General features: G+C 44.3%; 2 protein-coding genes and 1 long non-coding RNA gene across 12 annotated transcripts in view; 2 read left to right on the top strand and 1 right to left on the bottom strand.

The window, feature by feature from the left end:
• UBAP1 (ubiquitin associated protein 1) overlaps positions 1 to 4,682 on the top strand; it is a 62,768-nt gene extending 58,086 nt beyond the window's left edge. For 5 of the 6 annotated variants that reach the window (XM_038402169.2, XM_038402174.2, XM_038402173.1 and 2 more), the window contains 2 exons: positions 1,234 to 1,335; positions 3,418 to 4,682. In XM_038402169.2, coding sequence (XP_038258097.1) covers positions 1,234 to 1,335; positions 3,418 to 3,558 — 243 coding nt within the window. In that variant the 3' untranslated portion in view covers positions 3,559 to 4,682. Of the gene's footprint in view, positions 1 to 1,233; positions 1,336 to 1,724; positions 1,862 to 3,417 lie in introns of all 6 variants that reach the window. The other variant, XR_005292998.2, reaches the window with a different exon arrangement.
• A 3,241-nt stretch (positions 4,683 to 7,923) lies between these two features.
• Positions 7,924 to 22,036, bottom strand: part of KIF24 (kinesin family member 24) — a 44,095-nt gene continuing 29,982 nt past the window's right edge. For 2 of the 4 annotated variants that reach the window (XM_038403165.2, XM_038403167.2), the window contains exons 10-13: positions 20,288 to 20,397; positions 16,959 to 19,442; positions 15,141 to 15,234; positions 7,924 to 11,430 (exon numbers count right to left, since the gene is read on the bottom strand). In XM_038403165.2, coding sequence (XP_038259093.1) covers positions 11,290 to 11,430; positions 15,141 to 15,234; positions 16,959 to 19,442; positions 20,288 to 20,397 — 2,829 coding nt within the window. In that variant the 3' untranslated portion in view covers positions 7,924 to 11,289. Of the gene's footprint in view, positions 11,431 to 15,140; positions 15,235 to 15,257; positions 15,984 to 16,958; positions 19,443 to 20,287; positions 20,398 to 22,036 lie in introns of those variants that run through there. The other 2 variants (XM_043515576.1, XM_043515577.1) reach the window with 2 other exon arrangements.
• The window catches only part of LOC119856078, a 37,112-nt gene continuing 28,580 nt past the window's right edge, over positions 13,505 to 22,036 (top strand). Inside the window, exons 1-2 of one of the 2 annotated variants that reach the window (XR_006281795.1) lie at positions 13,505 to 13,746; positions 14,722 to 14,850. This is a non-coding gene — a long non-coding RNA (uncharacterized LOC119856078). Of the gene's footprint in view, positions 13,747 to 14,452; positions 14,661 to 14,721; positions 14,851 to 22,036 lie in introns of those variants that run through there. The other variant, XR_005293146.2, reaches the window with a different exon arrangement.

Here is a 22,036-nt window from a genome sequence, read left to right as displayed (position 1 = left end):
AGCCACCGAGAGCACGGAGGGGGATGGGTTTAGTGCCCCATCAGTGCTTGCAGTTGGTAGAAAGGATACTTTATATTGGCTGCTTGAGTGACTCATCTTCTTTCCAGCCAATCGCAAACTTAAAGCATCTTTGTACTCTAGAGCAGTGGTTCTCAACCAGGGGCTTGCAGACCCTTAGGGGTACGCATGAGTTTTCCAGGGGGTACAGCAATTCATACAGATCTTTGCCTAGTTTTACAAGAAGCTACATAAAAGGCACTAGCGAAGTCAGGACAAACTAAAATTTCATACACACAGTAAGAAAAGGAGTACTTGTGGCACCTTAGAGACTAACAAATTTATTAGAGCATAAGCTTTCATGAGCTACAGCTCACTTCATCGGATGCATACAGTGACTTTATACTGCTCTATATACTTCAAGAGCTGGCACTCTTGGTGTATGTGACTTCTGGAGACTGCATGAGGTGCCAAGTTATGAAAAGTCCAACTTCAGAGCTGGGCGGCCAGAGAGCGGCAGCTGCTGACTGAGGGCCCAGCTCTGCAGGCAGCAGCACAGAAGTTAGGGTGGCGATCTCGTGATCTCCCTCCCCTGTACAATAACCTTATGACTACCCCCACAACTCCCTTTTGGGTCAGGACCCCTGCAGTTACAGTATCCTGAAATTTCAGATTTAAATAGCTGAAATCATGAAAATTACTATTTTTAAAATCCTATGACCGTGAAATTGACCAAAATGGACTGTGAATTTGGCTCTTATCTCAGTAGAGCATCCAGTAAGCTGAACTGATCTCAAAAGGTGCAACTGCTTTCAGATTGGATCAGCTCCCTGAAGTCTGTGGAGAAACCAGGATTCAAAAGACTTTTCATCTTGATCACTGAACCCTCAACAGGGTGTTAAAAATAGTTGCTGTGTACGAGTACTAGCCACTTCTGAAACAAGGCTTGATGGCAGAAATTTTATCCACATTAAAAGGCAAAAGAATGGCCAGCCTTTAATTTATAGACGGCTTCTGGCTGAAAGAGTGAAAACCAAAGCTCAGGGAGAGAGAGACTGAAAGGCCAAAAGAGTTTAGTTCAGCTTCTCTAAACAAGTTCCCTTGCTGAGAACCTGTTAGTCCCAACAAAAAGGACTTTCTCTAGGCAGTTAGTGAAGCCCTGTCAATGGGCTGCGGTGCACGGGTGAGTAGCCTAGTGGTGAATTCCACTCTCCTATCTTACCTTTTCCCCCACAGGTTCTTGATTATCTGTTTGCACACAGCCAGCTTTGTGAGAAGGGCTTCGATCCTCTCCTTGTTGAAGCAGCTCTGGAAATGTACCAGTGTTCAGAGGAGAAGGTGAGGCTGTCCTGGTTACATGCCATGGGGAGGTGCTTTGCTCTGTTGTGGCGGCAGGGTTATATTACTGACTTTCAGAGAGCATCTCTCACCATTGAAGTCGAGCGAATGCCTGTTCGGCCATTGAGAAACCTCTTGTTTGGGAGCAGTTCTGCTCTGATTACAGAACCAGTTCCTCCACTTCCGAATGTCAGCCACTTTCATTATTTTTGCTACGCAATGTTTGCATGAAAACAGGAAACCTGCCTTGAGATCTCTGCTGCTCCAGCAGCCTTGCTTGAAGTCCTCTAGCCATTTGTGGCACCAACTGCTTGCTGTAGCCGATGTCACAAAGGACTGATTTCAGCAGCAGTAAATTATTTGAAACTCTGATTTTGTTTTAATGCCAGAGACTTGGCTCCTGTGAGGCTGGGAAGCTGACTGTAAGAAGGGTTGGTGTTTAATCTCCCAGACGCTAAGGATCATTGCATTCACTCTCCAAACACTGCACTGAGGTCCTGGGGCTCATGTCCTGAGCACTTCAAGGGTGAGGCTGGACTCTCAGCTTGTGCCCTGTGCCCCCTTTACTGTACCATTCCCTCTTTAACTTACAGCTTTGACTGTAGACCATTCCCTCTTTAACTTCCCTCTCCTGACTTACAGCTTTGACAGCAAGACTAGGCAGCCAGCCTCACTCTACCCATCTATTCCACATAGTCACTGGTCCTTCGGTGCCCGCGCTCCCTCTTTAGCTTGTGTTGCTGGTACATGCGGACTCCCCTGCTCTTTCCTGGACTCAGGATGGGAATGGGACTTGGCAGAAGGAGGGTCAGGCAAGCACGAGGGGCAGCTCCTGGCATGGCAGATGTGGAGTGGCATGGACTTGGCTGCAGGAAGGAATCTGCACTCAGCCCCTCCTGCAAACCTGGTGACAGAACCAGCTTCACCCAAACCCAGGAAATAGCCAGTCCTTAGATGACACCCCCTTTGGGAAAGGTTTACACAAGTTTGGTGGGAGGAGGGGAAGCCAGGGGAGTTGTTAGGAACGTGGGTTGCAAATGAAACAACTTTCTGCGAATTCACAATTCAGATGTCTCCTCCTTCTGTCAGCCCTTGGTGTCTGCTGAGACTCAGGGCTCCCAGTTGTGGTGGTGCTGTTGTTGGACACCTGTCTCCTGGAAACTGGGTTGACCCCACTAACGTCCCATACGCTCCGAAGAGCCATGTGATAGCAAGGGCAGTTGTACAGTTCCCAGACTCAGCCCCATTAGCCTTTAGCTTCTAACAAGCATGGTCACAACTTCAAATTGATACAACTTTTGAAGGCAGCAAAAACTGAAAGGGCTGGCTTTGGCCTACATGACCAGCGCAGGGTCCAGACTGGTTCTGGCCAATCCATGGGTAAGGCATGAAACCTGCAAGCTGCAGGGTGGCCTCAGTGAAGAGCATGTTGGGGACTGATCCCTAACTCTCAATGGAGACTGTGTAGGCCCCAACAATGGTCTGTAGCCTCAAATGGTTAATTCACGCAGCAGAAGTTAGTGATGCATAATAGATGCACTGCAGCCCAAGCTTCATTGCCTGCTGGTTTCCTTCTTCTTCTTCTTCCCATAGTGCCTAGGAGCCCTCATCCTAGATCAGCCCCCCATTGTGCTAGATGCTGTCTGAATACAGAACTGTCTAAAGAGCGAGCAGTCTAAGTGGGAGTCGAGAGACAATAGATGGCTAGCCAGATTGACGGGGGAGTACAAGGAAACTGAGGCAGTGTAGGTCAACGTGATGGGCAGTGGTCTCTGACACCAGCCGTCTAATCGTTGTGCAGCTTTCTGTAGGGATTACAAAGGCAAAGGAGGGTGGATAACGAGGACAGCCGAATGGCTGCCATGCCGTTCAGTGTGCATCCTTTAAACAAGTGCGGTTGAACTGGTTTATCTAGGGCAGCTGGGAGTTTTGGAGATTAACTGAGCAGCCCCCATTCTGGCCAGTGGCAGGAGATCTGCTCTGCATTGCATTCCCAGCCCCCGTCAGCATCCCCTGAATCAAAGCTGAGCCTTTCCAGGAACCTTCCCCTTCTCAAACACTTAATGTCTGTCTCTCTTCTAGACAACAGAACTTCTCGAGCTAATGAGTAAATTTAAAGAAATGGGCTTTGAACTGAAAGACATTAAGGAGGTCTTATTATTACATAACAATGACCAGGACAATGCTTTGGAAGATCTAATGGCCCGTGCAGGAGCCAGCTGAAAACACTGGGGTTCTTGGAGAATAATGGAGAGCGCCTCCAGGGGAAGGCAGCCTGCCCGTGTAACCAGACCCCTGCCATCTTCACAGCTGGAACGTGTGATGTGCTCTCTCTTTGGGAAGAAGCCCTGTGTTTCGTGTACATTGGAGAATGCGACTGACTGAGCCCATCTGTGTGCGTCACTCCAGCGCACTCTTCCCAGTGAGAGGAGTTAACGTCCTTTCTTCAGTTAAACTTGGAAAGCGCCCTTTCCTAGGTTTCCTTTTCTGGTTTGGCCACGAAGAGTTTAGACTGCCCGACCACTACTGGAATTGTACATAGACAAAGCTGGAAGTATTTTTTTTTTTTTTTCCTCCTCACTATTGCACTGGACTTGGACAGAGGAATACAAAGTTGGGTTTGAAACAAGAATGCTCTGGTTCTTTGAAGCTGCTTTCATGGTGTCAGCTTCTACTGAAACACTGGCTGTATCACAGTTCAGATTAACTGAAGTTGACCTTTAGTGCAATGGACTTTTACTTGTATTGGGTTGAAAATTAGTCTGTAGCTTAGTGGAACACTGGTTTCTAACCTGTCGCTATGCATAAAGAGAGAAGCTGTTCCTTTCCCTCTTGTTTTTGGCCCTTCTGCCAGGCATACGTATCCAGTGCTTGAGTGGTGTGTAAACAGAGTTTCTTCAGAACAGGTAAGCTCTGAACTCTAGCTGGACTCACACCCAGTGGCTGGTCCTTGAACCGAAGAGGTCAGAGCTGGGCCTCTGCAATCTCTCCCCTCCAGGTTTATAGGTTATTTAAACAAATGCCCTCCTAGGAAATCAGTTGATGGTCTATTTTAAATGATATTCAGTGTGAAGCAGGGGGTTTATCTTTCAAGCACTTTCTTTAAATACAAACAATATACTCACTGCATTCGTTCCATTTATTTCACACTGCTTTAGTTACACATTCACTAACATCTAGTAATAGACATCAGGTTCTTTTTGTTTGGTTTTGATAGTTCAAAGTGTATTAAGTTGTACATTGTTAAAGATCTAAATACATAAAATATAAGCAGTTTCTTGATGAATCTTTAATTTGCTAAATATTTTGATTCTGCAGAAAACTCCTAATAAAACCCTAAAATGGAATTCCCAGTGTCCCGTTTCTATCTCTTGCGCTCCGGTTTCAGTAGAGGAGGTGAATTGTTACAATTGGGAGGAGGGATGTAATCATAATCAGTCCCACCTAGTAGGTCCTCCAAACCCAGGCAATCCCTGCCACGCCTAGATGCTCCATGCTTGTATTGTGTCTATTTGACAGAGCTGGACACAACTCACAAGGAACTATCAGAACAGGTTTTAAAATGTCACTGTTAACACAGACAAATGAGAGTCTCGGTATTTGCTCCTTACTTCTGAAAGTTGAATTTTTCCCCATGAAAAATCTCTGTCCAGGAAGGAACCTCCCACAGAAAGGGCATGAAATGCATTGCCAATGAAGCATAGCCTACTTTAACCAAACCTCCTTTGATACAGATTCACCTCTTTGTGGTTCTGTCTCGTTACGTTTTTTTGTTTTTTTGTTTTTAAAAAGTCTTGTTGGAGAGTCACCATGTCAGCACTTGTGGAGTATCCAAGCACAAACTAACCTGCTGTGGCTCCGATTTGCCCTGGAGCTGTTGGCTGCTTCATGCTAACTCACGCAGCCGTTTCAATATCACTCTCCAGCTTGTGAGAGAAGCTATTGAGACACCTGTGAGCATATATAGAGCCAGCCTGCTTCAGGTTGTTAAACAAAAATCGTCAAGGAAGAACCCAACCAATTTTTCCCCCAGCCAGCTGGTCCCAAATTATGTAGCAGGGTCTCTGAATTCTGTCATGCCTTGTGCAACAGGATGAAAATTCTCTGGCACCTTCATTTTTACCTTAAGGAAAGGGTGCGGAGAAGTTTAGTGGTTTATATATACAAGTTAATACAGTCAGTGCAATAGGCCAGTACTTATTCCTCACCTCAGGAAGTTTGGGACTGGGATAAGCACATTTGGGTTGTTTTTACTAAAACAATCAGCAGCAAAATGATCAATGTGTGACACTTCAATTGACATTTTTAGGGTTCAGAGTTAACCCGTTGAAATGAATGGGGCAGTTTGCAGCCTCCAGAGATATTGTCTGAGGCAGAAAACAATGAAAATGTGAGGCATGTAAGCTGGAAGGGATAATTTAATCAGAAAAATGCAAACAATAATTGGAAATCATTTATGAATGTCTTATGAGATGCCCAAAAACCAATAATCTAGGGAAAATATGGTGGTGGTGGTTAAATTATATTATATAAAACAAATGGTAGAAAGGGGAAGTGAAGAGTAATGACTATAAATCAGAAGTTAGGAATTGTAGAAAATTGATAAAGGGAAGCCAAGGGACACAAGGAGAAATGTATGGCCAGCAGCGTTAAGGACCATAAGGAGTTTTTAAAATATATTAGGAATAAAAAGAATACTGACAATGGTATTTAGTTCATTACTAGATGGAAATGATAGTATTATCAATAATAACGCAGAGGTGTTCAATAAATATTTCTGTTCTGTATTTGGGGAAAAACAGACAATTCAGTCTCATATGGCGATAACTCTTTCCATTCCACTATTATCTCTAGAGGATGTTAAACAGAAGCTACTAAAGTTAGATATTTTTCAATCAGCAGGTCCAGATAACTTGCAACCAAGAGTGTTACAAGAGCTGGCTGAGGATCTTGCTGAACTGTAAATGTTGATTTTTCAGTAAGTCTTGGAGCGCCAGGGAAGTTCCAGAAGACTGGAAGAAAACTAATGTTGTGCCAATGTTTAAAATGGGTAAATGGGATGACCCAGGAATTATAGGTCTGTCATTGATCCCTGGCAAGATAATGGAGCGTCTGATCCAGGATTTGATTTAATAATGAACTAAAGGAGGATAATGTAATAAATACTAATCAACATGGATTAATGGAAAACAGAGCCTGTCAAACGATCTATCTTTTTTTGGTGAGATTATACATTTGATTGACAAAAAGATAATGTTAATGTAATATACTTAGCCTTCGGTATGGCATTTGATATACTGCTCCAAGATATTTTGATTAAAAAACAAAAATGATATAAAATTAACAGGGCACATATTAAACTGCTAGCTCTCAAAATGCAGCTGTAAATGGGAAGTTATCTAGCAGATCTGTTTCCAATGGGGTCCCACAGGCATCGGTTCTGGTGCCCACAATTCAAGAAGAATGTTGATAAACTGGAGAAGGTTCAGAGAAGAGCCATGGGAATGATTAAAGGATTAGAAAACCTGCCTTATAGTGATAGAGCTCTTTGAGTCTATCTGTTTAGCTAAACTAAGAGAAAGTTAAGGGGTGACTTGTTTATAGTCTAGAAGTACCTGCCTGGGGAACAAATATTTAATAATGGGCACTTCAATCTAGCAGAGAAAGGTATAACACCAACCAATGGCTAGAAGTTGAAGCTAGACAAATTCAGACCGGAAATAAGGTGTACGTTCTTAATAGTCAGAGTAATTAACCATTGGAACAATCTACCCAGGGCTGTGATGGATTCTCCATCATTGGCCATTTTCAAACCAACGTTGGATGTTTTTCTAAAATCTGCTCTAAGGGTCGATCTAGATGATCACATTGGTCCCCCCGGCCTTAGAATCTGTCTGCCTTCCAAATGGTTAAGGGTTAAAATGACGGCTGCAAAACCCTAATCGTCACCTGCCTGCTGGCTGAGAGAGAACCTTATGGTTGCCACCAGTTTTAATGGTGAAAGCCTTGAAGAAAACCCATACTCTACGGCTCTGGGAGAAGTGCTGGCAGCTGCCACTCTGCATTCCATGAGTTAAATACAGCTCTGTGGCTCCCATGCATAGCTGCTACTGAACCTTTTCGGGACCAGTCCACAATTGTCTCACTGCTATAACTGATTCTCACCCTGCCTCAGCATCATCTGTTCGTCTCCGGAGCACGCAGGCATCAGGCTCCCAGTTGCAGCCTATCATGGTGCTTGTTACGCCAGGGCACATTTTTAAACTTCAAAACCTATTTCTATTCTTTGTTCTGCCACAGGTTTCTGGTGTGGTCAGTCATCTCTCCCTGTCGCTATGCTCATTGTAACAGGGTGCAAGACTCTCTGACTGGAGGGGCTGCAGGCTGCAAATCATTTTTTAAAAAAATTATCAGTCGTGTGCAGCTGGCGAAATTAGTGGCATGATGCTTCTGATGTCAATAGAAGTGCTGGGCTTGTGGGTGGGGATGTGGTAGTAATACTTTTGCCCCGTGGAGTATTATCTTTTACAATCTAATTTGGATTAGATCTCAACAACACATTTAATCCTGGACAAAGTGTATAAGAGCTTTTTGTAGTCAACAGAATTTTAATTTAAATACAGTAAATTTAAGCACAACACAAAAGTCAGCCATGCACGCTAACATCCACTCACTGCACTCAAATTCAAAAGTGAATTAATTTTAGTTCTTAGTTTACATGATTTTACGTGGTCAGGCTCTTCATACAACAAGGTTGTTTTATAAAGACTCTGTGCACACACCCCATTCATCAATCTGAAATGAAAACCATCTTGATTATACCTGTAAAGAGACACCAACTTGCACACGAATTACAGTAACATCTAAATAACAGAACTGAAAGACTGGAGGGCGAAAATATTGTTAGTGCATTTGACAGCAGCTTGTGTAGTCAATATTACTGTTTCCTCTCCACACTCAGAACCCAGTTCTCCACACAAGTGGGCATGTAATACGCTATTGCTGTGCTTAATGTTAATGTGTGCAAATGTTTCCAGGCTTGGTGCCTTCGTCTCCTCTCCTGTTTATGAGAGTCTCTTACCCAGTAACAGGAGAAAAAAATGCATTAAATAGAAAAATTCAATTGTGCCACCACAACCCAAGGACACATGTAGTACCTGAGAGGACTTAACTCCTTTTTAAAAACTGCCTGGATTTCAAGTTATTGGGTGTCCCTTTAACTTAACATTTACAGGGAGAATCACACTCTGCTCAGTGAATTCTCATTGTGAAATGGGGTTGCTAGGCTGAAATGTGCCAGTTCTAATCCCTTTCATACGGGAGAACTGAGAAGAATGAGCACTGAGACAGAGCATTTAAGGCTTACATGGTGATTCAGCTGAGATGCAAAAATCCTGTATCCAAACTAGCTACCCGCTCCTGGATGACTGGCTGGTTCGCTGATCCATATTTGTCACTGATACATCCTGGAAAACGAGTGAGGTAAGCTCAATGGGTTTTTCATGCAACTGGTGTCACAAATGGTTCTTCTCTGGCCACCCACTTAGAAATGACCATTTTAAATAACCCCATAGGAATGTGTCTAACCCCTCTCCCGGTGAACTTTCAGGCTTTTGCTTTGCTGAGCCTGTCTTTAAAACTCTTCTCCCTGGTAGATCAAGGTTTTACTACTCAGCTGTGCCTGCCTGCATGCCTTTGGGGATCCTCTGCTCCCCAAATTTAAAGACACCGAGTCCTGCCACTTGCTTCTAGTCTTCGCCTTGGCAGGCGCTCACTTTCTGCTCTGTATATAACCATCTGCCCAGAGGAACCCTCTCTTCTTCCTGTGACCACTGCACACACTTCCCTCCCACTTCCTTCCCCCAGCTCCTGCCTAACCTGCATGCTATCCACAGCACTCCACCAAGTTTTGTCTTCTGCAAATATGCTAAGAAATTGCTATGGACACTATTGCAAAATGTCAGGATCTATCTGCTTGCAGTCCTGGAACGATTGACTGTCTGCTCTATCTCGGCCACTCTCTGAGCATTCCTGACCCACAAGGGACGGAGGGGAGGGGAGGGGAAGGGGCTTTCCAACAATCATGTACTTTAAAGGAAAATTCCCAAAGAAACTCAGTGCCATATCTCCTCTTACCACTCAGTAATTAGAACCCCTCCTAGGGAATAGTGTAACGAAATCCATGTTCCTCCGTGGCTTTTTCTTGACTACTGACTATCAAACATGTTTGCCTTGGTATATGCCAAGGTGTCATGCTTAAAGAATATAAAACAGGTACTTTCTCTCTCCGTGTCTGAATGCCTCATTTCCCTGAGCAGTGAAAGCTACTTTCTAAGAGGCAAAGGCAACCTGGCTGGCTTCCTGGAGCTGCTGGTTTCAAGTGTGACTTGATGCTGGCTTGTAATCTGAATACATTAAAAACCTTAACTCCTCAGATCTTGGAATAAATCCTCTTTCTGCTCCCAGAGATAAGCCAACCGGTTGCAAGAGGGAGACCTGACAGCAAGGGAAGTCAGAGAACTTTGAAAGATCACTTCTAAACTTAGGGTTGCTTTGCATATTTCTTGCCTTGGAATTCTGTTCCTGAGCATTTGTTATATGTGAAGTTTCTAGGAGCATTTGCACAGGGATGTTACCTTTGCAAAGCCCCAAGCCACTGGCTAACACTGTATGTCTATCTAGCTGAAAGGTTACTGTACTAATGCCGGTCATAAGCCCAGGCTCCAGTGCAGTTATGAATGCAGACTGGAAATTCAGATTCTCAAAGGATACACTTGTTATTTCACCCCTGACATTTATGATTAACTGCAATATTTTGATCAAGCCCCTTTTGGCTAGATCAAAGTTCTTTATAAACTCAGATTCCTTTTAGAATAGATTTTAGAATGTGTTCAGTTTCTGGAGTACATGATCTAAGCTGCATATTCTTCAAGGTCACTTATGGCTTAAGCTGGTATACTCCTTTGTGGAGAAAATGTGGGACATAAGAGACCTGTCTGTTGCATTTGTGGAGGGATCCAGTTGATGGCTCTGATGGGTGGGGTTCAGCAGCCAACTTCAGGAAATAGTGAGGCTAATGAGCGTCTAATCCCCCCCCCCCCCCCCCAAGCTGGTGATATTTTGCAGCTGGCTCTGAAGGGGGAAAAATCAGTTCTGCAGTTTGATCTGAACGGGAGAACTGTACTACCGCATAAACTGCAGCAATGGACAGACCCACAGCCATCCCACCTACCACTAGGCCAAGATCCTCTGATTAACTGGCACCAATGTAAAATCAGTACAGGCAGCAGCAGGTTAAGTGAATTTTCAGTGCAAGTTCTCTTGCACATGAGCCTTCTAACAAGTCATTTATTGTCCATCACTTAAAGCATCCTTACAATCCTTACAACCAACTGGTTACAATATGTCTGCAGTGTTAGTAGCAGGCACAGAATGACTCTAGCCACCACCTTGGTTCTGCTGAAACTATACACCAGTCTAGCTGTAACTAGATTTTCATTAAACCTCTGCCTGGGTTATTTTACTCCAGCTAACAGCTGTTCACCTCCATTTCCTCACTCCCTTCTTAAAACAGTTCTTGTAAGTCTGGAATATTTCTTTTCACAGACTTTTCTGGTTTTGAAGTGTTTTCCTAGCTGCGTCATTTTCTCAGCAGCACAGCTGCTGCAGTGTGCATTTTGAGGCTACAGAAATATTGCTTCAAAGCATATGGTTTCCTATTATAAGGCTGGACCTAAGAATACAGAGCCCCTGGCTTCAAACCAGACCTATAAAGATTTCTCATTTACTTAAATTTCTCTCAGCCATTATCTAAAATATACGTTAATCATAAACACCAAACGTTACACTAGCCACCTCCCTTGCTGCAGGGGTACCTGACCACCAAAGGTCGGGAAATAGTGAGCATTTGTTGCAGTAACTAGTCAGTGTGGGATGAATGCAACCTGAAGCGGACTAAGGTGTTGTAGTTCTTTGCAGGGTAGCGTCAGTCTCGGGACAGGCTAAATAGAGCTGAAGCTGGGCTCGCATGCTTTGGATACACTTTGATTTCAGCATCAGGATTTCGTCCAGTTTGGTCACATAATTTTCAAAATCCTAGAATGGAAAACAAATCAACAAAATTAATGCTGGACGGAGGATGATAAGATGGAGGGGGAATAACTAGCATGCAGAGTGAGGTGTGAGAAAAAGAGCTGCTCTTCTGAAGCAGTAAATAAAAGTATGTTTGGCATTCTACTTCCAGTGTCATCAGTGCACTCAATATTCTCTTGTTAAAGGCCTGACCTTGAAAAATAGCACAGCTCTGTTTGCAAGAGTCTCGGGCCCCAGCTACTGGGGCTAACTGGCTTATTTACAGTCTGCCTCCCTACTGCTCCACCTGTACTTTTTTCTTCCAGTGAAGTTATTGCTGGCAAAGGGGGCTGGATCATAGATCGGGATGGTAACAGTCCTACATAATTATGGTATTTACTGGGTGCCAAATACAATAGTAAGAAAAGCACATTTGAAATGGTCTCTGCTCTTGCCATTCTCCAGTTCAGCTGTCCCACCCTCTTCTCTCCAATCTACAGGACAGATGCAATGCAAGCCCGTTCCTATCAATGCACCTCAGTCCTGACCTGGTGGGAATCAGCACTGTGACCATCTCCACAGCCCATTCAATTGTAGGCCCCACTCAGCTGGGCTTGTCCATGTGATGTTTTGGGGGGCAGGGAAGGTGGTGGGGATGGGCTGGTGATATCAATTCCTGTATACTAAGAACTGAACGGAGGCCATTAGATCACATGGTAGGAATTTGTGGTTTGGGTAAGAAAGCTCTGATTCGATCCCAAAGTAAATTTCAATTTAAGAATTGCTGTCAGCGATCAACTGGTTACAGAGCACAATCACTTAGAATCATTTGAACTGTGTGTTATGTGATTTGGATGCTCTACCACTTCTTATAAGGGGATTTGTGTTTCTAGATTATTATTGTATTAGGGATTATTAGTTGGTTTTATTATGGAAAGAATATTGCCAGTGTCAACCATTTTATTGGAAGGTTGTATCTGTGTCTTCCAGGTACCTCCTTAGCTACATTCAAGACCCATGCCCGAGGGAAGAGAGATTGATGGGCAATAGGTGGGCTATTCTAGGAGTACCCCCAAAACCTGTTTTTCGGGGTAACATACCACTGCCATGGACTCTTACTTGTCCATAGGGAGCAGGTGAATATATTTTCCAAGTCGCTTCCAGTGAATGATAGAAATTCAGGAGGAAAAACTTAAATATTTTAAAAAAGGAGAGCTGCCTCTGGCTAAACAAATGGAGTATTAGGATGTCACTTGTCAAGCCCCTTACTGAACATCCCTGGAAACATTATTCAGTAAAGAAGCACCAGTGCAGTCAGCTGGAAAGCATGGTAGACTTGCCACATGGTGGCTCCCATTCCAAATTCTGAGGCAAGAGTCCCTGCAGCCACACTTGAAGTTTGGAGCTGTTTGGAATTAAAATGCATTTGACAATAGGGGATGCAGAAGGGGAGCTTAGCTTCAGTGATACAGACAGAGAGCTGAAAAGGCAGCAAGACTTTGATCTGGGAAATGTAAAGTAAAACAATTCTGGGTTTAGAGGAGCAGAGGGCCTTGTTACAAAACCAGATGAGAGCTGTGTGCTTTTACAAGCCACAGAAGAGGATAACCTGAGAGGACTGGCTGGTGATGATGCACGTGGGGCTGTGTGGATGCCTGCACAAGGTAACGGAACTAAAACCCCAGGTGCAGATTATGATAGTTATCCAATTTCCGGTGATATCCTGGAGAAAACTGACTAAGTTAAACCTTATTGAACTAAGTCTAAGTATTTTAGGAGTTCATTACAAATGCAAAGGAGTATGTATTATTGTGGGCCTGCATGGAACTTTTTTAGGAGGAAGACAGGATTAATGCAATCTCTGGGAAGTATTGTGAGCTTCAAAAAACTATGCTGAACAATGGAGCAGACCTGATTGATCTTTTGAGACAATATATGTGAAGTTTCAGAATAGCAGCTGTGTTAGTCTGTATTCGCAAAAAGAAAAGGAGTACTTGTGGCACTTTGTTAGTCTCTAAGGTGCCACAAAGTACTCCTTTTCTATATGTGAAGTGGAATTCCTAGGAACTACTTAGGAGGAGGGGATTGCAGACTCCCCCATACAGACTCAATCTCTGAAGCTTTGCAGGGATGGGGTGGGGGGGGGGGTTTGCGTGCTGCTCACCTGTTACATGAGGGAAGTTCACAGACAAACTGAATAAAGGAGTAACTGACTTACTAATGAGTATGCTTGTTCTGAGTGAAAGCTGTTATGAACTTGTGACCACAGAAAACCCCCTGGCTGGAGCTTGAAGGACTGATTACCACCTTGAGCCCTGATTGCAGCTGGGGTGATCTCTGGTAAGCTTACTAGCATACATGCAGCTTCTTTAATTGTTTTAATATATTTTCGCTGTAATGCTTTTACCTTAAGGATCAATGTATTTTCATAGAATGAGCTGGGTGATAGTGTAATTGACCACAGGTAAGTTGTTTACTCTCTCTGAGGAGAGAAGTGAAACAAGCCTGCTTAGGCCGTCTGTCTTTTGCTGGGGATATCACAACATAGTCTGGGAACTGTGCAGCCTGGAAATACCCTGATCAGGAAGGAGAGAGACATGGGTCTCCACCCCAGAGAGGGAATAGGAGAGAAGCCTGGAGTGGGAACCCTGCCTGGACCCTAAAGGGGGAATATAGGGGCAGTTGCCCTGAACTGTGACAGGGATATCCTAAGGCAGTGGCTCTCAACCTTTCCAGACTACAGTATCCCTTTCAGGAGTCTGATCTGTCTTGCGTACCCACAAGTTTCAACCCTCCTTAAAAACTACTTGCTTACAAAATCAGACATAAACATACCAAAGTGTCACAGCACAATATTACTGGAAAATTGCTTACTTTCTAGTTTTTACCATACAATTATAAATCAATTGGAATATAAATATTGTACTTACATTTCAGCATATAGTATCTAGAGCAGTATAAACAAATCATTGTCTGTATGAAATTTTAGTTTGTACTAACTTGTGCACTAGTGATTTTTATGTAGCCTGTTGTAAAACTAGGCAAATATCTAGATGAGTTGATGAACCCCCTGGAAGAGCTCTGCATACCCTCAGGAGTACATGTACCCCTGGTTCAGAACTACTACCCTAAGGAATCCGTTGTGTGACTGAGGGAAGCAAGCCAGAGCTGCGGTGATGGAGCAGGACACGGTGGAAAGAACTGGGTGAGCGAGGCCTTGCTGACTAGGAATCAGAAGATCTATGGTGGGACAGGTAAGGGAATCCAAGGCGAGAGATTGATATGTGAGGACATTTTACTAATGTCTATATACAGGGAGACATCATGTTTCACTGGTGTGCTGATTTTCTGAACTACTGACTGTAATTTGACCCACACGGCAGTGACAAAAGCTTCATGCAGGAAGCAGAAGCATTCTGAATGCTGCGATATCCCTGGAGACTGGTATGAGATAAGGAAAAGATGTTTTAACTTAAACTGTTCGTGGTCAGCATGTCTTTCTCAATCTCCAGCAAAGTCACTGGCAGAGTGCAGATCAGCCAAGGCACAACAAGCCTTGGAACTGAACAGTCTCCTAGGAATCTGACTCAGGGATCAGATAAGGTTTGGCTCCAAAAAAGGGGAGAGACTGAGAACAGGAATTGATGGGTAGGATGTCACTAATTCAGATTAATGCTCTTTAGGATTCTTACAGAAGTTCAGTGAACACTGAAGTCATCATCTGAAACACTTACTGCTGCTGACATCTGATTTATCAAGGTCTCTTCCTCAAAACACAGGGATGCCATTTCATTCAGCTGCTCTCGATGGGCTTGAATTACAACCTGCCTAATTAACATAACAAAAAAATAATGGTTACATAGCTCTCCATGCCACCTGTAACAATCATTAGTGGGCTCTGACAAACTTCTAAGGAGAGGAAATTCCACAGATGGAGGGCTTCTGCTGGGAAAGCTCTGCCACTGAACATATTCCAGGCAAGATCTTCATGTCATGTACACCTATGTCGCTCTGTTGACTTTAGTGGCCTATGCCAATTTACATCAGCTGAAAAGCTGGCCTGGGGCATTTAAACAGGCTTCAGCTGCAAGCACTTCTCAGCTGGTCTTTGCTGTGATGACTGGGTACAAGAAAAGAAGAGTCTTCAACACCTTGAACTGAGTCTAGAAGTAAACAAGTAGCCAGTGCAGAGACTTTAGCACAGAAGCTATGTATTTATGCTGGCCCACACCACACAGAAGGTTGAGCAGCTACTTTCTGCACTAGTTTGAGTCCCAAGGAGAGTGGATTGCAGTAGTCTAGCCATGGATGACTAAGAGGGGAGTGGCCCACAGCTTCTTGGCTAGTCATAGATGGCACGGTGGCCCATAATGCCTCTTACCAGCTGGAATCCAGGAGCAAAAATGCTGCCCAGTAGAACCTTGAGACTGTGAACCATGCTGGTGAAAGTCAGGCACATGACCTTCCATACACAGTGCAGACACCTCTATTAATTCCTCTAGGTGCTTCTCTCTGCCAGCAAGCACTGCTTCTGTCTGAAAGGGATTGAGTCACAGCCAGTTCATCTGGATCCATGTCTGTTAGATAATGGGAGGGCAATGTCTAGCTCAGAGGTGGGCAAACTCGCATCCGGCCCGCAGGACCCTCCTGCTCGACTGCTGAGCTCCTGGCCCGGGAGGCTAGCCCCCTCCCCCACAATCGCAGCTTACTGTGCCACCGGTGCAATGCTCTGGGGGGCAGGGCTGCGAGCTCTTGCCAGGCAGCGCAGCTGCAGAGCCGCGGCCTGACCTGGTGCTCTGTGCTGCGTGGTGGCATGGCTGGCTCCAGCCGGGCGGCACGGCTGCCTATCCTGGTGCTCTGGGTGGCGCGGCTGTAGTGCCGCCAGTCACCAGTGCTCCAGACAGCGCGGTAAGGGGGCAGGGAGCAGGGGGGTTGAATGAGGGCAGGGGGGCGGTCAGGAAGGAGCGGGGGTTGGATGGGGCAGCTGGAGGCAGGGGTCCCGGGGATGGTAAGGGAGAAGGGGTGGGTGGGTGGATGAGGCAGGGGTCCCAGGGGCAGTCAGGGGACAGGGGAGGGGTGGATGGGGCAGGAGTTCCGGGGGAGCTGTCAGGGGACAGGGAACAGGAGAGGGGTTGGATGGGGCAGGAGTCCCAGGGGGGGCGGTCATATAGGGGGCGGGGGTGGGAGCCGGGCCATGCCTGGCTATTTGGGGAGGCACAGCCTCCCCTAACCAGCCCTCCATACAATTTCAGAAACCCGATGTGGCCCTCAGGCAAAAAGTTTGCCCGTCCCTGAGTTAGCTTTTACTATCTTGAATGTGGGTGTCTGATTTCACTATCTGGTTAGCTGGACTGGCCGTTTCGTATTTGTTGCTGTAGGGATGCAGAAGTTATCTAACAACTTCTCTATATATCTGACTCCAAAAAAGTGTGTGTGTTCGTGTTTGTAAAATACATATAGCACCATATAAAACTTTTAAGCAAAAGTACAATGTGTGTGTTCAGTGTCTCTAGTCCACGCAACAGAAGATAGTGTAGTAGATACAAACTTACTGTGCCTTTCCCAGCGCTTCTCTGTTCCAGTTTGATGTTTCTGACGTATTGATCTGGGCGCTAATGACGGATGGATTTGGGCGAGTGTTTTGATTTGCTAATGATCTGATCTCTCTGGTAACGGATCTTGAATCCTGTTCCGCAGCATCACCAGAGTCTTGGGTAAAAATACTTTGCATCAGTTTATTCTTAAGCAGCCCTATTTCCTCACCACTGAATGACAACTTGAATGTATCTTCAGAATGGTTCAAGTCCTTGCTTCTGAATTCTGACCTGGGCTGCAGTGGGCTGCTTTCTCTAGAGCGGGATGAAGTTGTACACTCCAATCTTCCTGCATTCAGAATGGATGGGGCACATGAAAAATAACCCTTTTCAGGCAAATCAGCATGTACAGTCTGAGACATGGGCCCAACATTGGGTCCTTTACCCATGCTAGATTTTTCTGGGCCGCTCAACAGGCTACCAGTGGTATTCTCAGCATCAGCATCATACTGCCTGTTGTTACCCAGGTATTTTCTGCACTTTAAGTTATGAAGAAACAATTCATCTTCATTCTCTCCACAAGGGTTTTTGACTCTGACAGATGCTGATGCTTCTGTCAAGTCTTCATCTCGGACAAATAAACCATTAATAGAACTTTGATGTGTGTTCCATGGAGATGAACCTCCAAGGCTACAAGAAGGCTTTGCATCATGACAGGACTGTGAGAGCTGCTTGTTCTCAATTTGTGGGGAATGTTGCTGAGTGGACTTCCTTTCACCGTGGTACATTTGTTCACCCAGCTCAGGCATGCTGCCTGTTGGTGAGGCTTTATTTCTAAGAAACTGCCTGGCCTCTCCCTCTAATCTTTTGCTGGGACTACAGGTTTTTCTTTCCAACATCTGTTTCACTTGGAGAGCCTCTTCCTGATCAGAAAGAATGTTCTCTGGATCAGCTGCCTCCTCACTATCAATGAGAGACATTGTCAGAGGGGCCATCAGCTCAGAAGTGAATTCTGATGAAGTATTAGAAGCTCCACAGGGGCTAACTCCATTTTTTAGTTTCTTCCCTTCTACATTTCCTGCAACTGGAGCTTGTCCATCTTTGATGGATTCTTCCCTTTGTGCATGTGGAAGGCTGATCTTGTTGCATTTTGTAGTCCCCGAATCCAATGTGTGGAGAACATGGGGACTTTGTGTCCCCTCTTCTGGGAATGAGGAGCTTTCACCAGGATAAACTAGATGTCTGTATTCGGATTTGTATTGTTTGTGATCAGCTGGTAAATCCTTGCTGTTTTTCCAGTTACAGACAAGTTCTTCCCGCAAGCAATAAGGTTTTTCTGCAGTATTATTGTTCACAGAAGAATCAATAGTAAAGTCCTCCTCTGTGCTCCACTCAGACTGAATCTTGCTGCTTTCTCCATCTATAATAGGCTCCCCTGGTTCTGGAAATGCAAAGTCCTTCCCATAGTCCCAGCTGTCATTAAGTTCATGCTCTTGTGTATGTGTTGCATGTTCAAAAAATAAACCCAGTCTCTCTCGGCCTTTCTTCTCCTCACTTTCTTGTTCTCTCTGATGAAGGAAAAATGAAAGTTGGCTGCTGTCACTGGTGTTTCTTTTAACTTTCCTTTGGTTGGATATAGGTGAGAAAGAGTCTTCACTAAAATCACTGTCATCCAGGTCTTCCAGCAGCATCCCCTCTTTGCATTGTGAGTCTGTGGGAGGAAGGCTCTGGTCTTGTTTAACTGTAATTTCCTGGGGCTTGTATTGGGCTAAAAACCTCTCAAGTGGTTGATAGTTCAACTTCTGCTGTAGAATAGGTAGCTGCTGAAACTGCTGGTGGTAAAGGCGCAAATGTTGTTCCCTTTCTTTCTGATGTGGAGGGAGATTTGCCCAAGTTTCAATGCACTGTTTAGTAAAAACATTTGCACAGAACTGACTGCTGTCTGATGGGTGATTTCCATCTCCAAAGGAAAAGCCATCTCTGGAAATGAGCTGCTTTTGTACAGGTTGCACTGTCTGTATTTTCAGGCATCTGACAGGTTGTTTATCTTGAATACAATTATCTCCTTGGCCACACTCTTTTGTCTCTGGGACTGCAGCTGTTGCAACAACAAAATCTTTTGCAGTATGATGCTTCTCAGATGGCAGTGTCAGTTCATCAGTCTTTTTCTTCACGGGATGCCCTATCTTTAGCATTCCTTTAATGGGACTGGTGTGATTGAGCCATGGTGAGCTCGGATTTCCTTTGTGGACATGGCCCTTGGCTCCTTTTGGGGTAGAGGAAAAAGGGACATTGGTTGGATGGAACACTGAAGGAGATGCCTTTATTCTCAAAGAACTTAAAGGATGATGGAGTCCTAGTTTTACTTTCTTTGGAGAGCTCTTATCTCCCATGTGCATGGAAGGAGAGTTTTGGATACGTTTTGGAGATACATTTCCAGCTATCCGACATCTGTTTGTGACAGGGGTACAACATTTAATCCCTTTCTTTAGTTCTTTTACCCTGTAAATAAGGACTGTGCATTAGAAAAATTAAATGCTTTCAAATAATTTACAATATCATTAGAGCAAACTAATACTTTGGTACATTAAATATTGACTTCAATGTCACAATTTGGATTTTAATCATTGGCTAATCCATGGAGGCATCAGATCATCTGCTACAGAAATGCAGTTACTTCTTTGGAGGTTTGCAGCAGCTGTTTCAATGGGGAACAATAACAATACACAACAGTTTAAATTAGGAAGTGAAGAATACCTCTGACCAATTTAAATTGAAGGAAATTGTATTTACTTCTCCCCTCCTCCAAATCCCTCCTCAAGACCCACGTCCATCTTGATGTCTATAGGAAATTAATGAATTAACATGGCTTTTGGTGATAGCTGATATCAAGAATATTTTTGATTGTCTCTTTTATCTTTCTCCTCCACCCTTTTCTGTGTTGCTTGTGTTCCGAGTCCTTGCCCCAAAGAGTTCACAAAGCATCTTCCTCTGGGTACGGACAGCATCTAACATATTCTGGGAAGTACCATAATACAAATAACACTAGAGTTTGTCAAGGATGTTGGGGTTATCAACCTTACTGTTATGAGGAGTACCATGAGATTTGGATCACTACAAGCTGTTAGGACCTAAATTATGTATCATCTGAAAGAAGAATTTAAAACACCCATGAGAATTAAGTGCCCCAATATAATAGTGTAGCAGATGAAGATTATGTTTATGCACTGTAAGATGCATTTTTTGCTCTTTGCCCTAAGAACTCACCAGTTGATGGAATCCAAATATTTTCATCTCAAACCATAACTCCTTTCTGACTCTCAACATGGAAAATTTAACTCACCTACCTGTCAGCATATCGTAATGTGTTCAGGGTGTGTTCCGTAGCTATGTGGCTAGGTGACACATTAGCTATCATACACGTCTTAGAATTTCCAATGAAAGAATCTTTTAATACCTTGGAGGAGGAGGAAAAATATAGCTTAAGATTCTTAGCAACTAATGTATTTCTTTTAAACAATCCAGTTTAACAGTTTAGAACCAAGTGTCCCTCTCTTCTCACACCTAAACAACTTGCCTCTGTTGTGATTTTTCATATAAGATTTAAATTGAATTCAAGTGTTGAATCTGTCCTTTAAACAAGCCCATTTTCTTACTGGGCACCCCAAAAGTGCCGGTGTGTTTGGGAGAATAAAGCATATGTTACAATTAGAGTAATGTAATAATGATTACAGCTTGCATGATAGTACTACAAAGAATGTAATCACGAGACTATCTCTAAGTGGTTGTCCACCATATGAACATCTCAGAACAATTGATCTACAAGATTCTCCATATAGAACTTCAAACAGGAATAAAATAACTTTATCCTGGAGTTTAGTAAACTCTCCACCACACTATTAATAAAATTATAGAATATCAGGGTTGGAAGGGACCTCAGGAGGTCATCTAATCCAATTCCCTGCTCAAAGCAGGACCTATCCCCAACTAAATCATCCCAGCCATGGCTTTGTCAAGTTGGACCTTAAAATCCTCCAAGGCAGGAGATTCCACCACCTCCCTAGGTAACCCATTCCAACACTTCACCACCCTCCTACTGAAAAAGTTTTTCCTAATATCCAACCTAAACCCCCCCCCACTGCAACTTGAGACCATTACTCCTCGTTCTGTCATCTGCCACCACTGAGAACAGTCTAGATCCATCCTCTTTGGAACCCCCTTTAAGGTAGTTGAAAGCAGCTATCAAATCCCCCCCCATTCTTCTCTTCTGCAAACTAAATAATCCCAGTTCCCTCAGCCTCTCCTCATAAGTCATGTGCTCCAGCCCCCTAATCATTTTTGTTGCCCTCCGTTGGACGTTTTCCAATTTTTCCACATTCTTCTTGTAGTGTGGGGCCCAAAACTTGACATAGTACCCAAGATGAGGCCTCACCAATGTTGAATAGAGGGGAATTATCACCACCCTCGATCTGCTGGCAATACTCCTACTTATACCGTTAGCCTTCTTGGCAACAAGGGCACGCTGTTTGACTCATATCCAGCTTCTCGTCCACTGTAACCCCTAGGTCGTTTTCTGCAGAACTGCTGCTTAGCCGCTCGGTCCCTAGTCTGTGGCAGTGCATGGGATTCTTCCATCCTAAATTCAGGACTCTGCACTTGTCCTTGTTGAACCTCATCAGATTTCTTTTGGCCCAGTCCTCTAATTTGTCTACGTCCCTCTGTATCCTATCCCTACTCTCCAGCGTATCTATCACTCCTCCCAGTTCAGTGTCATCTGCAAACTTGCTGAGGGTGCAATCACACCATTCTCCAGATCATTAATAAAGATACTGAACAAAACCGGCCCCATGACTGACCCTTGGGGCACTCCGCTTCATAACGGCTGCCAATTAGACATGGAGCCATTGATCACTAACTGTTGAGACCGACAATCTAGCCAGCTTTCTATTCACCTTATAGTCCATTCATCCCGCCCATACTACTTCAACTTGCTGGCAAGAATACCGTGGGAGACCATATCAAAACCTTTGCTAAAGTCAGGGAATAACACGTCCACTGCTTTCCCCTCATCCACAGAGCTAGTTATCTCATCACAG

The sequence above is a fragment of the Dermochelys coriacea genome, chromosome 5 (genome assembly GCF_009764565.3).
Source record: "Dermochelys coriacea isolate rDerCor1 chromosome 5, rDerCor1.pri.v4, whole genome shotgun sequence".
NCBI classification, from domain to species: Eukaryota; Metazoa; Chordata; order Testudines; family Dermochelyidae; genus Dermochelys; species Dermochelys coriacea.
This window is presented reverse-complemented; position numbering and strand designations above follow the sequence as displayed.